The sequence below is a fragment of the Rattus rattus genome, chromosome 2 (assembly GCF_011064425.1).
Source record: "Rattus rattus isolate New Zealand chromosome 2, Rrattus_CSIRO_v1, whole genome shotgun sequence".
Lineage (NCBI taxonomy): Eukaryota > Metazoa > Chordata > Mammalia > Rodentia > Muridae > Rattus > Rattus rattus.
Window position 1 is genome coordinate 25,177,863 of NC_046155.1, and position 15,281 is coordinate 25,193,143.

Below are 15,281 nucleotides of genomic sequence, written 5' to 3' on the forward strand. Positions count from 1 at the left end.
CCTCACCTCTGAGGCTTTTAGATGGATTCTGGGGATCCGAACTTTGATTTTCTTTCCTGCACAGCAAATACTCTGATTGCTGAGTAATCTCCCCAGCACTATTATTTAAGTTAAATATATTAACCTTTCTACCATGTAAGTTCCATACTCAGTCTATTTTTAAAAGTCTTTATATTTTAACATTTAGAATGAGTTATGTAATTAAGTCCACATTGGTATTTTCCTTAAGACTTTTTATCTTCGTTGTCATGGTTAAATGTCTGGTTTTGGGCTAAACCATAGGTCTTGACCTTTAGCCACTGGATTGTTGTTTCTGCCTCCTGCATGTCCCGTTTCTTTTTCAGAAGCAATGATTGTCCATGCAGTTATCTCTTATGTAAACATTATCTGCTTCTGTTAGGTCGAGCAGACTGGAGATGGGGATCTGCACTGGCTGACTTCTTACCACACTCACATCATCCATGAGTTTCCTTCCCCACAAGCTAGTGGGAGGAGATAAGCCTCCTACTCTAACACTCTTTGGCAGCTTCTCACAGTCTTTGACTGGTGTCTTACTGAAGGGCAGTTTTTCTACCCCTACATTTGATTCTCTGGGACTGTGAATCTGAAATGCTGAGTAAGAAAAATATATTTCTCATACTCATGTTCTTCCAATGCACACCTCTCCCAAGAGTCATTCGCTCGCTGTGTGTACCCATAATGCTTTATTCATGGGGAAAATCCAGGCACCCTTTATCACCCTATTCCTGCTATGTTTTCAATACAGCTTTTAAAACAACACATTTATTTATTTATTCTTTGGTAATATATGGTCAAACATATATACAATATAACTAGATCATATCCATTCCTTATTCCCCCTGGATGCCTTCCCCCAACAAATACCCTCCAACTCTCCTTCCTTTCTCTTTCCTTTTCTTTTTCTTTTTCTTTTTCTTTTTCTTTTTCTCTTTCTCTTTCTTATTCTTTTTCTTTTTCTCTTTCTCTAATTACCACTGGGTCCAGTCATTGCCGAAGGCATGCACATGGGTGTGGGTGGATCAACCAGAACATGGGTAATGTACCAGCCACAACATCCCTAAGGGAAAGGACACTTTCCCAGCAACCATCAACTACAGTAGCGTGTTCCTCAGCTAAGAGGGGGTGCTTCATGAGCCCCTTCCTGGCCATAGCACAGAGAAGTAGCTCAGCAGTTAGGAGGACTTGTGCTCTTCAGAGGACCTGGTTAGGCATGCCATGGCCACTATGGGCTTTCCACCATCCACTTTGAAACGCCTGCTGCTGTCATTGTCAGCTCATGTTAGGGAAGTCATGTTGGTGAGACTTCATGGGAGTAACTCTGACATTACTAAGAGATGACATTTCATAGCAAATTCCATGATCCTCTGGCTTTTCAAGTCTTTTCACACACACCCCTTATGAAACGTTCCCTGAGCACTAGGTGTGGGAGTTGTTTTATAGATATATTCATTGGAACTGGACTTCCAAACTCTGTGTTTTGATTGGTTGTGATTTGTGTCCATCATCTCCCTGGTCTCTACCTGTGGTCTTCATATCTCACCAATGTCTGTCTTTTTGTAAGTTATAAGCATACATCATAGTTTTCAATAATATCTTTGAGATCATCTTGTTTCAGAGAACTAGGCCATTTTTTTTTTCTGCCTTGATTTCCTCAGAGGAAAGAAATGTCCCAGGAGCTATGGCTCTCTCTCTGTTGATGAATATGTAATTGTTTCTTCTTCCCATAATGAAAAATTCTAGAACATTTGTTCTACACATGACTGTGACTGTTTCTGAAGGTAGAAACGAGACCCAGGCATCTAATATGTTCCGATTACTTCTACCAAATCGTTCTCCAGAAACGCTCTGCTAAAACACTTCAGGATTAGCTCAACATGGAGCTACCCCTCTCACCCATTTCCTTGCTGATGTTGGGTATTATTGATAAAAATAAGCTACATTCCCTGGTCTTATTTTATTGTCATTTAAAACTGTGGGCTGTTATTACCTGCTTTCTGAATGCTCGTTCATATATTTAGATTTTATTCCCTCGGTCTAAAAGCCCAACTATGTATACATATTTATGTAAATATAAAATATTTATATACGCACATAATCCCAGTATATACCACAAAGTCCCATCTCTAGGGATTTGACTAAATGAAACAAAAACCTATGTTCACATAAAAGTCTTTATGCAAATACTTAAAACATTTTTATTCAAAGGGGCCAGCATTACAAATAACACTGAATGTATTCAACAGGGTAATGAGAAAACAAGCTCTGGTAAGTGCATGCAAAGATACTGCTCAGCAAAATGATAGAATTTATAAATTACTGCGCAGAAACACCAGATTCATTATGCTAAGTAAAATACGACAGCCAGTAAATAATTCCAGTTACATGACATTCTAAAAAAAACAAACAAACAAAAAAAAAGTGAAGACATTCCAATTAGTGTGTCAAGGGAATCACCCTCAGACTACACCATATATTTTCCTGAGCTTTGGGGATGGGTAGCAGCCTGCTTTCTGCACAGGTCTGATCTTAATGAAGCCATTTTGCCTCCCTTGAACACATCTTTGCCATTTAAAACCATGCAGTCAAGCATTGATCTCGTCAGCTCCTTTATCCCTCAATTATCTCCTGGCCGCTATTACATTTCTCTGTAGTATCTAGAGATAGTTTTTATGCCCTTATTCTCTGAGGTAATGGCTTTGAATTCCACTTAATGGGCAGAGGTGCGGGGGGTAATGGCCACTTGCACTCCTCCCCCTCTCATCATCCCGTGGGCATTTGCCACTCAAGTCCTGTCGTTGGCATGTCTAAATCAGATAGATAGGGGTGCTGTGAAGGACGAAAGAGAGATCCAGGCTTATTTTTATCACTCAAAAGGGAAAGGTTGAGTTATGTAAAATGCAGGGTCTCATTTTGTAGAAATATATTCACTTTTTTCTGTTTTTTTACACGAGTGCACATGCCTGTGTCTGTGCCCCTGTGTGTGTGTGTGTGTGTGTGTGTGTGTGTGTGTGTGTGTGTGTGTGTGTGCATTTGCGTGCATACACATATATGGAAGTCAGCCAGAGCAACTTGCAGGAAGAAGCCCTTTCCTTCCACCTTGTGAGCCCAGGGCTTTGAACTCGTCTTTACCTCCTGAGCTACCTCACAAACCCAGAAAATATATTCTTTTCCTTGAACTATTTACCTGTGATTCTTACACTACAAGGACTCCTTGGATAGACTTCTTTCTACGCTTCATGCCTGTACTGCCACACTTTTGTGAGGATAACAGGTTTTTATGGCCTTTTTGTTTTGTGTGCTTTGATACTAGCCATAGACAGAACGATTCGCGTGGGGTTGTGTTTACTTCTTACCCTGTTCTCATACGCCTTCATAATTTGCTGTGGACTTATGTTTGACAGCATCCTTTGGGGGATAGTAGGGATTTTAAGCACAGTTTTTCCTGTCATTTTCTCTAAATGAAGCTGGGGTGATTAGCTTCAGAGTGTTTTCATGCCTTGGTGGTGAGTCAAATTCTCCAGTGATTAAATGTGTTTACGTGCTATTTATTTTCGGTGCATTATCCATAGCGACAGTGAAACATTTCATGGGTGTTACGGGCAGCATCATAAAAGTCCCTGGACTTTGTCTTTCATCCCGAGTGATTAAGGTGATTCTGCAGGAAGGTCACGCTCAAGGACAGTGGGGATATCAAGGAATAGGGTATCATCTGCTTTAGTGCTCCACATTTACTCCCAGCGAACTGGTAAACAATTAAAAACTGAACACATCAGTGCATATAATTCAGTTACTCCCAAAACACCATAAAAATGTCCCCCTGATCAATAATTGCTTATTACGACACACATTTGTTGTGCGGGCTGACAAGGTGCTCTGCCTTCTTAAAGCATAAAGAGCAAGCTGTGCCCATCACCCTACATGGAGCAAGCAGTAACCTGGCTAGGAACGTCACCACAGCCTGCTCTAGACCTCCTTCATGGAGGCCCTGGTCAAAGGCTTCTACCCAGCCTTCCCTGGCGTGGCCAGACCCTGTCCCAGCCTTCTGTGAGTTTTTAAAACCTCTTGACATTTCTCTAGAAGCTTTTGTCTCGATGCCCATTAAGTTCTAGTTGCCTGGGTCTTCCCCGGTAATTGTGGCGTCTTTTATTGTAGACCGAATTCACTGGGGCCAGGTGCTCTCAGCTGCGTGTTCTCCTTGGTGCCTTATTCTCAAGAGAATTAAAGTTATAAACATTTGCCTGAAACAGACCCTTTCAGGGCTTTGTAGCATCCTACAAGTGGAATGCTAAAATGGGCTCTTTGCAGAGCTCTACCTCCTGACATCTAAGTGCAGATCCCCTCCAAAAGCAATGTCATTCTGCAGGAATATTAGAAGCCTTTAAGTTAAATGTATTTGTGAAGTAAGTGTCTGGACTTAGAGCACATTCATTGACATAGCACGGGACAGTGTTGTCACTGATGCTAATGGTGACAGCTAGCACATAACTGTCTTTGTTGCCACCCTAGAAGCAGGACCTACGGCAGGGATTCTGATGCCTGTGTCCTTCAAGAGTTGGTCTTTAGAAAAAGTCTGGGGTGGAGTCTGCTGAGGATGGGGATGGGTCTCAGATCATATTTAGCCTTGGGCTGCATCAGTTGTGAAGAGAAAAGCCAGACTGTAAAGTTGTCCCACTGTCCTACTCTGAAGTATGGGGCTATTGTGTTCCAATACCAATCGTTATAAAACCATGCAGATTGGGGTTGGGGATTTAGCTCAGCGGTAGAGCGCTTGCCTAGCAAGCGCAAGGCCCTGGGTTCGGTCCCCGGCTCTGAAAAAAAAAAAAAAAATAAATAAAACCATGCAGACATAGGTTGGCATGGGAGCCCAGAAGGTCAGATGAGTTGACAATCCCTGTGCTCACAACAGCTGGAGAATTGTGCATGAGTTGGTAAAGGGCACTTGATTGAGGTCCCAGTAGTTTCTACCACAGTGCCAAGTGTGGCACACTGCTTTCCTTCTATTTGGAGACAACCTCAAATTTGTAGAAAAATTGTAAATCTAGAACAAAGACCTCCTCCTCCTTACCACTAATCATGTGGTAAAGACTAAATTCACTACCTGATTTCCCCATCAGGCTGTCTACATTAGTGTATAATGGTTACAAACAAGTACATTTGCCGTTATACCGTTGCCATATAACCCCCAAGTTCTGTAAATAAATATTAATATTTCATTACCACTAATCTTCAGATTTCACTTTCTCATCAAATGGCCAAGGAATGTTCTTCCAAGAATCTCGTTCCAAGTTGTACACACTGTGCTTACGTATCCATACCCTTTAGCCTTACTCACGCTAGAAGACCTTCTCAGTCTATCTTTTTACTTCTCTGCCTTATGAAATTATGGACCAGCTATTTTATAGAATGCTCCTCCCTTTGGGTTTAATTGTTATGATATGATATATGATACTCCTTATCAAACCTTCAGTTTATTTCTATCAATATGGATCTATAATTTCCCATTATATTGAATGATTTAACTCCTGTCTGTTTTATTTTGATGTTCAAATGGTCTTCAGTTTGACTGGAGTCATTCTCTTTGACCCTTACGTCTTTTTTTTTTTTTACATGTCCCCAGCAGTCATTGATGACATTCTTGCTCTCTGACACAAGATATTCTAGAAACTCTTAGATTTTCCCTTCCTCCTCCTGGAATTAGCTGTGGCTCTCAGAAGCCGCCATGCTTTAGTGGACTGTGCTACTCAACAGCGGAGCCACATGTGTTAAGTGCGCTCATATTTACTGAGGTATTGCTCCTCACATCCTGTCAGTGAACAGAGTGGAAACCATGAGCTCCTGTTGGCATGGCCATCTGACTTCACAGCAATTGCTCTCGCATTCTCCCTTTGATATTTAAACCCCTTTATTTGGCAAAATATGGCTCCCGTGTCCGCCATGTTTCTACTAAGTTGTCTAATCCTCCTATGTGTACCCATTTCCCATATTCTCCTCCACCCCAGTCAGCCTCCTCCTCCTATTCTGGTTCTGACACCAGGCTTCCCATGCCTACCTAGATGAGCCTCTTCTTGCACTGACACAATACCAGACGCCCCTTGGTACTTGGGGCCTTGTCACCGAGCCCAAGCCTGACGCCTCATGTCGGGTGTCCCTTCTTATAATTGCTCCTTTGTTAGACTCGGGCTCAGTGGTGATCACGCTCCTGGCTGCCCAGGCTCAGATATCTGCCTTGCACCATTTGGGCTCCAATTCACCCCTCTGTGAGGGCAGCACTCTCACAACCAATGCGTTTCCTACCCTATCCTGGATTCCAGTTCCAGCTCTGCACTTCCCAGGCTGCCCTTTCCAGTGCATCTTAAGGTTTTAACCTCGCTGTATAGGGAGAGGGGGAAAGAAGGAGGAAGTGTTTGAGAAATGGGAAGGAAAGGAAGGCGGAGAGAGAAGGGACAGGGGAGAAAAGGACACAATTATTCTCTGATCCTCACAATATACTCTTAAGGTGAACTGCGGTTGTCCCCTTTTCCATACCCGGGGAACCTGTGGCTCAGAGACATGAGGCCACCTGCCCAGATCTGTCTCTCTTGATGAAGTAATTCACAAGGAGCCAGCATCTAAGTTCAGGCCTCTCTCACTCAGCCAGATCCTGCCAGCTGCACACTCTGGCCTCTAAAGAGAAAGCTTTCAAGAAGTCTTTGGTTTTGGGGTGTTCCTGAGTGTGTCAGACCGAGTTTGGCAAACGATGGCTGTATCCATTTCACGTGGACAGCTGTTCTCCCAGTCTGCCTATTTCCCCATCTTCTTCACATGGGCTCAATGGGAACTTGGCTTTGTCTGAGTCAGTTGCCAGGGTGGGGTGACGGCTGAGATGCCTGTAGCCAGAGGCACTGAGCCAGCGGCCTCACTACCTGCTCAGTGGTGACTCCTTCCATGCTAGCACTTCTGGAGTGAGTCACCTCTGCGCTCGCCAGCCCCTACCTCTCCCCAGCCAACACTAACCCTGCTTCCACGAAGAACACTGAGCACTGTGACTTTCTGAGAATTTTAGGATGGGGAAGTGGATGCCAAAGGGTATGAGGAAGGGGAGAAAAGTTTCTCTGACTCCAACATGGGCACAACAGTCTTACTGCTTCCCAAAGAACAAGTCCCCAAGGCTGAAGTGTGTGTGTGTGTGTGTGTGTGTGTGTGTGTGTGTGTGTGTGTGTGTGTGTGTGTGCGCTTGCTCATAAGTAAACACTCTTAGAAATAGATGTAGTTTATAAGATGGTGGAAAAGGCAAGCTAACGGAGTGTAGTCCTGGTTGCTAAGATAGTGACATCATAAGTCTTTCAGCTGCTTCCCCAGTTGTTTGTCTGTTTTTTCTCTATAACCCAAGTTTTCCTTGAGCCTATAATACTGAACCTTCTTCGGAGTCAGTTGTCTCTGGAGAGAATGGGTCCTAAAAAGTAACTGCAGACACCATCATGGAGAGTTAGAATAGATTCAGAGGGATTGGTGTTCGTATTTGGTCTTTATTTTTTTTTCTTGCTCCACATAGGGCATTAAAGATCTAATAACCACAGGCCTAGTGTATCCTCATTTGGGTCTAATTGCAAGACAACTCTTATTTGCCTATATTTGCCACTACTTTAATTTGATTATTTTCTCTTCCTGGGATGTCAGACCACCCACAGTGTGGCCAAGTAGACAAGGTGACTAGACCACTTGCAGCTTTACTTTTATCTTCTCAGTTATTTATTTGTGAGTTTAGCTGGTTAGGAACTGCTCACAGGGTGTGCCCAGAGGCTACAAAACAACCACGGAAGTTCCTCTCTCTTTCCCTTATTTGGGTTCCAGGGATCAAACTCAAGCCATAAGTCTTGGTGGCAAGCACCATTACCTTTGAGCCACCTTGCTACCCACCTAGGGTTTCTTTTTTCCTTTACACACAAAGAAGGTCCTGCTATCCCCCTCCATGTGACTCCCTAGACTTGTTGGTTGAGAATAACTTTCAAGAAGTTGCCAGATGTCGATTATTTATAATTCACTCTTCATTTACTCAGAACAACTGAAACTAATACTCTCTCTCTCTCTCTCTCTCTCTCTCTCTCTCTCTCTCTCACACACACACACACACACACACACACACTTCATTTTTGTTTTCAGATATTTAGAACTCCAAGTAAGAAATTATTATAGTCATTTTTCTTGATTTTTTCTAAGTATTTATCCTTATTTGTATATGGCCATTTTCTTCTCTGTTAGTGCCTCATTCAGCCTTAGCCTTTTGCCCAGCCTTAGTCCTTATTACTATAGATTGGGCCAGGCACAGAAATAGCCAAGGAGCACTGAAACTGGCCAGTTATAGTAACCCAGACTTAGAATAGTTGCCAGGCTGCCCTTACAGAGAGCCTCCAGGCTTTTTGTCTCTTTTCCTCAAAAGGTTTTTGGTTTTTTGTTTTTTTTTTTTCTTCTGAGCAAGAGAAGCCCTGCCCTGGCTTCCCAGCCAAAGGTGCTGGGGCATCTCCTGCCTCCTTAACTAATACAGTGAACCACCATACCTTCAGCACCTGCTGCGTGTGCCTCTCTTCCTGCAATGCCCCTACCCTTTCAGAGACTTATAAAGGGCGTTTGAATCACTGCTGGCTTCCTATGGGTCTCTCTTTACCCATAGGCCATTTGAGCTGCCTAATAGACTCTAACCACATTCATGTCCCTTTACAGCCTGCACAGCAGTCTTTACAGTAAAAGCAGAAAGCACACAAATTAGGTGTGTGTACATTTTGTAGCATGTTTTCCAAGAAGTCTTTCAGTCAGAAAAATAGGGAATATCCATGCTGGTTATGAAATGACAAATTAGAGCTCTTGCCTTTTCCATCATGGTCTTGCTTCTTCAGTGAGCGCCTTGACCATTCTGTTTTTAGACTCCTCTGAGAGAGAGGGAGAGAGAGAGAGAGAGAGAGAGAGAGAGAGAGAGAGAGAGAGAGAGAGGAAAAGAGAGAGGAGGAAGGGGAAGTAAGGAGGGAGAAGACAGAGGGGGAGGGAGTATGAGAACACACACCAATGAATCTAGGCCCTCAAGCATGCTGGGTAAGAGCTTGACCACTGACACTGATCTATATTCCCATCCCTCTGACAGAGTTCTCCTGAAGTTTCCAGAGTAGGCCTGTTAGCAAAGAATGTTGGTGCATAAATTATTTTTTTATATTTTTCCTTAGCGGTGTCCTGCTTTTCTTACTCATTAAGAACATTGATGTGGAGTTGAAATGGCTTCTTCTATTTTTTTTTATCTTCACACAATCTCTATTTGCTGCTTCTCCACATTGCTAGATTTAGCTCAGCCTCTTACACTGCAGTCACAGTTCAGCTTCAGCTTGGAGCCAAGTGCCCACAGCTGAAGTGACCACACCTCTACAAGTGGCATTTTCCCAGGCGTTCCTGCCTTTCATAATGGGCCAGCCAGGAGGCCGGTTCATATGTCATTACAACAGAGCTTTGTGTGAGGGCTGGGTGCGTAATTAGATGGAGGCCTTACAATCGTCCTCTGTGCAGCCTCCTCCACTGCTTCCCCGTGTCTTTATTTTTAACCTAATGCCTTGCCTCTTTCTCCCTCTCTCCCATTCCTCATCTCCCTCCAAATCGAACTGTGTCAACAATGAAAGAAACCAAGGAAGTCCAGAGTTTTGCAGCTTTAAAAAGACTGGATCTCGCAGAGATTTTCACAAGACGCTTCAGAAACAGACGTTTGAGTCAGAAACCTTGGAGTGCAGTGAACCGGCCACTCAGGTACTTCCTGTCAGCAAACATGGTTACCAGGAGACAGGCGGCTCTGCCCCAGGCATGCTGTCAATTTTTTTTTAAAAAACTAGAATAAAAGTCAGACTCATGAACATTCAAGTAGGAGGAACTCTACCATTGAGTCAGTGACTATTTTCCTCAAAGTGGTTTATAGCTAGCTGCAGAAACTAGGATTCAAATAGGAACCCCAAAGCACAGTGGTTAAAATGGAAAAAGTGAAGGGGCTGTAGTTGGGGACAGGACCAGCAGTTGGCCCCACCTTGTTAGAACCAGGATGAGTCAAAACTTCACCTTCAGATTGCCTGACCTTTCTTAGTGATCATTCATTATTAGCTTCTCTGGGTTTTAGTTACCTTCCCTGGAAACCAAGGATGATAACTGTGTACCTCACGAGATGGTGAGTATTGAGTCAGAAGTGTAAAGATTTTGCCAGCTTCACTTAGTCTCCAGTAAATGCTGGCTACTGTTATTGCTGTTCCAATTATTTTCACAGAGTGGTTAGAGTTGATTTGTTCAATGCTGCATATACCCGTGTCCACAGAAACATTACTCCCAGTAGCCAAAAGATGGGAGCAATCAATTGTCCATCGTGGAAGGATGGGGCATCAAGAGTGGTTGCCTGGCAACTGGGGAGGACTGGGGAGTTAGTGTGTAGTGAGTACAGAGTTTCAGTCTTGCAAGATGTAAAGAACCACATGGAAAGTAAGGACGGCTGCTCTATAGAATGAAAGTCCTTAACTCTGCCCGAAGATGACTGAGATGATGTTTAGGCTTGTGTGTATTTTAGAACAGAAATGTAGAAGAACCAGCCATGGCGCACGGTTTTTAAGTCAGTGTGCTTGTCCATCGGGCTGATGTTGTAGGTAAGAAACCAGACAGAGGTGGATGGGTTCCCACTGCACCTAGAAGCTGTAGCTGAGACTCTGTGGTTTCTCTTTGACGCTTGCTCCCATAGCCGTTAGTAAGACCCTGTGACAGGATCCCAACCCCTAAGACCCTGTGACAGGATCCCAACCTCTTATTTCTGTATTTGCAAACTTAACACTCAGCTTTAAAGTGTACTTACACTTTTTGAAGGCTCCTTAGCGTTTGTCTTAATTTCTAGTCTAGAAACAAGCTCTGATTAGAAAAATGTTCTCCATTCGAAGTCCAGGCTATGCCTTGTCCCAGCTCTGTCTGTTTGCTCCAGCCTGAGACTTGAGCGAGGTTCCCAAGAGACTTGGCTCCAGCCAATAACTGATAGGAACACAGTGACGCTTTCACATCCCTGCTCAGGACTGGCTTATCTAACTGGTGAGTAATGACCTGCTTCCAGGAGAGAGAGAGCACCTCACTTCAGGATAGTCCCACCAGAAAGCCAAGACCTCAGTTTGTTAAAACAAAACAAATTAAACCAACAAAAATCCCTTCAGACACAAGAATCTGTGGACCCCAGCGGGAGCAGTCTTGAGACATCCCTGAGTCTAGCTCTCATTGACAAATGAAATCCCTGACCCTCATGAAGACCGATTGTTTTCTGTAACAGACGGGACCCCGCCATCGCTTCAACGTGCTGTGTGATGTGTCTGGGAAGGGCCCCATCACTTCTTGTGACTTCGACCTCCGCAGCCTGCAGCCTGATGAGCGGCTGGAAAACCTGCTTCAGCTGAGTGCTGAGGACTTTGAGAAGGAGAAAGAGGAGGCCCGCAAGACCAATCGGACGGCTGAGCTCTTCGCCCTCTATCCATCCGTAGATGAGGTGGGTACAGGTTCCCACAGGAAAGGATATTGGTGACAAGGGAAGCCAAGTATTTTTCTGCTCTCTGCCACTGTAGAACAGCGTGGTTATCAGATTGCTTTCTGCGTGGCTCCTTTCACTTAAGCACACTTGTATAATTGGAGAGCCATTTATCGATCCTCATATTGATGGAATTCTTATAGCAATAACTAGAATTCTCACAGCACTTGAATTTTCTGAACATTTCAAGGGTCTGTGTACAGTATACCACTCAGAGCCAACCATCCAGCTACTAGGGGGTGTGTTTCATAAGTAACCCAACAGAAACACTTTGTTACTTAAAGCTTGGTGTTATTAAAGGCTTTGTTAAGATTTTTCCCCTGTGGCCCTAATGAGCAAGTGGAGACACCTGCTTTGAATATGCTCTGGGCAGAGATAATCACAGCCATGCCCCTAGTGTGTGAAGCTTTAGGATCCTGTTTTCCCAGCTCTCTCTTTACTGAATTTGCCCAGAGCAGTTTAGACGTCGTCTGCAGTTATTTGCTGGAGCACTTTGGATGACGTGAGAGTAGCCATCGTTCAACCCTTATGTGCTTTGACTCCTTGTGTGTTTTGTGCTCTTTTCAGCCCTTACCTTTGTTTGTCAGGATCCCTGCACTCCAGATCTCACCAGCACAGACAGCCACTCTGTCTCTGCCGCTCATGTTTTACATAAAGTTCAGTTACAAGAACCAAGACCTGGGACTGGAGAGATGGCTCAGTGTACAAGAGTGCTTCCCAGGCAAACCTGGAGAACTGAGTTTGATTCCCCAGATTCATATAAAAGTGATGGGAGAGATCAGACGCCACAGAATGGTCCTCTCACCTCCACATCCCCACAGAATGGTCCTCTCACCTCCACATCCCCACTAAGGCACAGGCCTGCACAGGGGTCCTCATATAAACATTCATGGACAAATGATAAAAATGAATAAGATTTGGGGAAAATTTGCGTCGAAGATAATGTACCTGTCTGTAGATGTAAATCTTTGACATTTGGTCCCTGGACCAAGCTAGATATCAGAAAGCCTGAGCCTGCTCCTCTGTGGCTGCTGCCCCTGTGACTTCTTGGTTCCCCACTCCTCCCCACCCCGCTCCCTTTGATTTACTCCCCACTGCCCTGTAAGGAGACCTGAAGCAGCAGGAAGGAGCTGCAGCTTCAAGTCCACTGTGGCAGTGTCACACAGGACAGTGGCCTGCTCATCATCCAGCCCCACCCCTAGGAGGATGTAGAGGGAGATGTCCCTCAAGCCCTGAACATCCCTTGCCTGGAGTCACATTTCTGAAGACCACTGAGCAGGGCAGCTTACGTTTATGTGTCCCCAGTTGCTTCTCTTTTGTCTTTATTTTCCACTCATCTTGGTTTCTTAGCTATGTGTCTTAGTTGCAGTTTCTTCTGAAGCAGATTAAAGATAAACATGTTGGGACAAGGAAGACGGAACATACTGATGACCAGAGTTCCATCCCCAGAACCCACATGCTGGTGAGAGAACTGAAGGTTGTTCTCTGACCTCCACCCCTCCTGCCCCCAGCGCAAACAAATATAAAAATAAATGGGAAAGGGGTTGGGGATTTAGCTCAGTGGTAGAGCGCTTGCCTAGCGAGTGCAAGGACCTGGGTTCAGTCCCCAGCTCCGAAAAAAAAAAAAAAAAAATGGGAAAGTTAAAGACTAAGCCGATACACTGAAAAATAGATTGCTCATCATTAAATCAATCAGTAGGTACCTTGGGGCTGGGAGACAGCTCAGTGGGTAAAGTGTTAGCTGCACAGGTGTAAGAACCCCAGCACCTACGTGAACACTGCACATTGTGACGTGTGTCTGTAACCCTGACCCTGGGCACAGAGACAGACGGATCCTGGGTTCACTGCCAATCTAACCACAATGGTGAGTTCCAGGTACACACACACACACAGAGGGTGGATTTTTTTTCTTATATGGAACACATAAAAAGTATTTCATAGAGAGAAAGTAAAGAGGAAGTAACTAAAACTTATGGGTAGACAGATAGGGAGAGAGATTGATCAAAAGAAAGTTTTAGTTAAACTAGAACACTGGGGTTTGCTGTGTGGTGACCACAATTAATGATATGGTAGTGTGCATTTTTAAACTGTTAATAAGAGTAAACTTAACTTTCTTACCACCAAGCACAATGATAAATTTGCAAGGTAATGTATAAAAATCTTCTGCTGCTGGGTGGTGATGGTGTACACCTTTACTCCCAGCACTTGGGAGGCAGAGGCAGGTGGATCTCTGTGAGTTCAAGGCCAGCCTGGTCTACAGATCTAGTTCCAGAACAGCAGGGCTACACAGGGAAACCCTGTCTTGAAAAACAAACAACAAACAAAACCTCTTCCTACAGTGAATACATACGACGTCTCGTTTTATCCCATAAATATAATTTTACTATCGATTTAAATGTTTGTTTTAAAACTAATTACGAAGAATTTGGGCAATATTATCATCACCGTATTTTGAACTAGGATCTAAGAGTGGAAACATTTAAGCAATTTCTTCAGGATCCAGCTGTTGAACTAAATTATAAATCAGGGGCCTTAACAGTCTCTGTGCTTGCTTACATGCCTGCATACAACAACCTGGTCACAGCACATACTGTTAAAACACAGGTGAGTTCTTCTAATGTTTCAACTTTATTCACATTAAGACTTTAAAAAATCAGATTTGTCAAGAAATATTGGATCTAACAGATTTGACCTTTACTTTCTTGCTTTCTGCCCATCTCCATGATGGAGACGCTCAGTGTAACACAAGACAGTAAAGTGGACATCGTATGTGAGAAGAAGGTACAGGAGGGGACAGGATGACTCAGACACTCTCCCTGGATTGAGTGGGAAGATGTTCAAAAAATGAACCGTAAACTGTTGTGTAGAGCTTTGATATTTACGGCTTTTGAGACAATGCAGAAACTCAGATGGGGGCTGAAAGTTATATCTTACCTGAGGTCCCAATGGCTGCTTTTATGGAGTGGAGAAGAATGCAGTGTAATTAGCATACCAGCTGCTTGTAAACTGGAATGTGTAAAATGCTTGAGAGCCTCTACACCACCCTTTAATATTTTGAAGTCATTCTCAAAGAAATGGCGTTTGTGCTGGTCACTTGAACTTTAGCCGAGAAAGTCCTATGGAACAGAGGTGAATTCTGCCCACTCTAAAAAGATTATAAATGCTGATTTTTTTTTAATGACATGAGATTATTTTATGTTACCCTATTTTATTTCCTAGTAAAAAACATTAGAAGGGCAAACTCTTTTGCTGAGAATTTAAGAGTCCGTAGAAAAGGTCAAGGGATTTAGCTACCAAGTCGTCAGCATGCAAGCCCTTCCCTAATTCAGACTCATCCTGCAACAGACATCCTCTGTGGTAATCCTTAGGATGGCATTGTCTAGCTTCAATAGGAGGAAAAGCCCTTGGTCCTGTGAAGGCTCATTTTCCCAGTGTAGGGGAATGCCATGGTGTCCAGGTGGGAGTGGGTGGATGGTAGTGGGAGCATCCTCATAGACGCTGGGGGAACGGGAGAAGGGTGTGGGGAAGGGGATAACACTTGAAATGTAAATACACAAAGTATCCAAGAAAAATAAAATTAAAAAAAAAAAAGATGCCCTTCTTTTACCTCACATCACAGAGTAGTGTACTGCGTAGTCTGTTGGTTACACGTGATGGAACCTAACTAAAAACACTTTTAAACAGAGGAGGAGGGTACTCACTGGCTCTCATA

The 15,281-nt window shown here is 43.8% G+C and overlaps 1 protein-coding gene across 1 annotated transcript in view; it reads left to right on the plus strand.

Moving 5' to 3' along the window:
* The window catches only part of Dock8 (dedicator of cytokinesis 8), a 189,667-nt gene that overhangs the window by 60,959 nt on the left and 113,427 nt on the right, over positions 1-15,281 (plus strand). The window contains exons 5-6 of the mRNA XM_032891748.1: positions 9,657-9,780; positions 11,318-11,530. Coding sequence (XP_032747639.1) covers positions 9,657-9,780; positions 11,318-11,530 — 337 coding nt within the window. The remainder of the gene's footprint in view (positions 1-9,656; positions 9,781-11,317; positions 11,531-15,281) is intronic.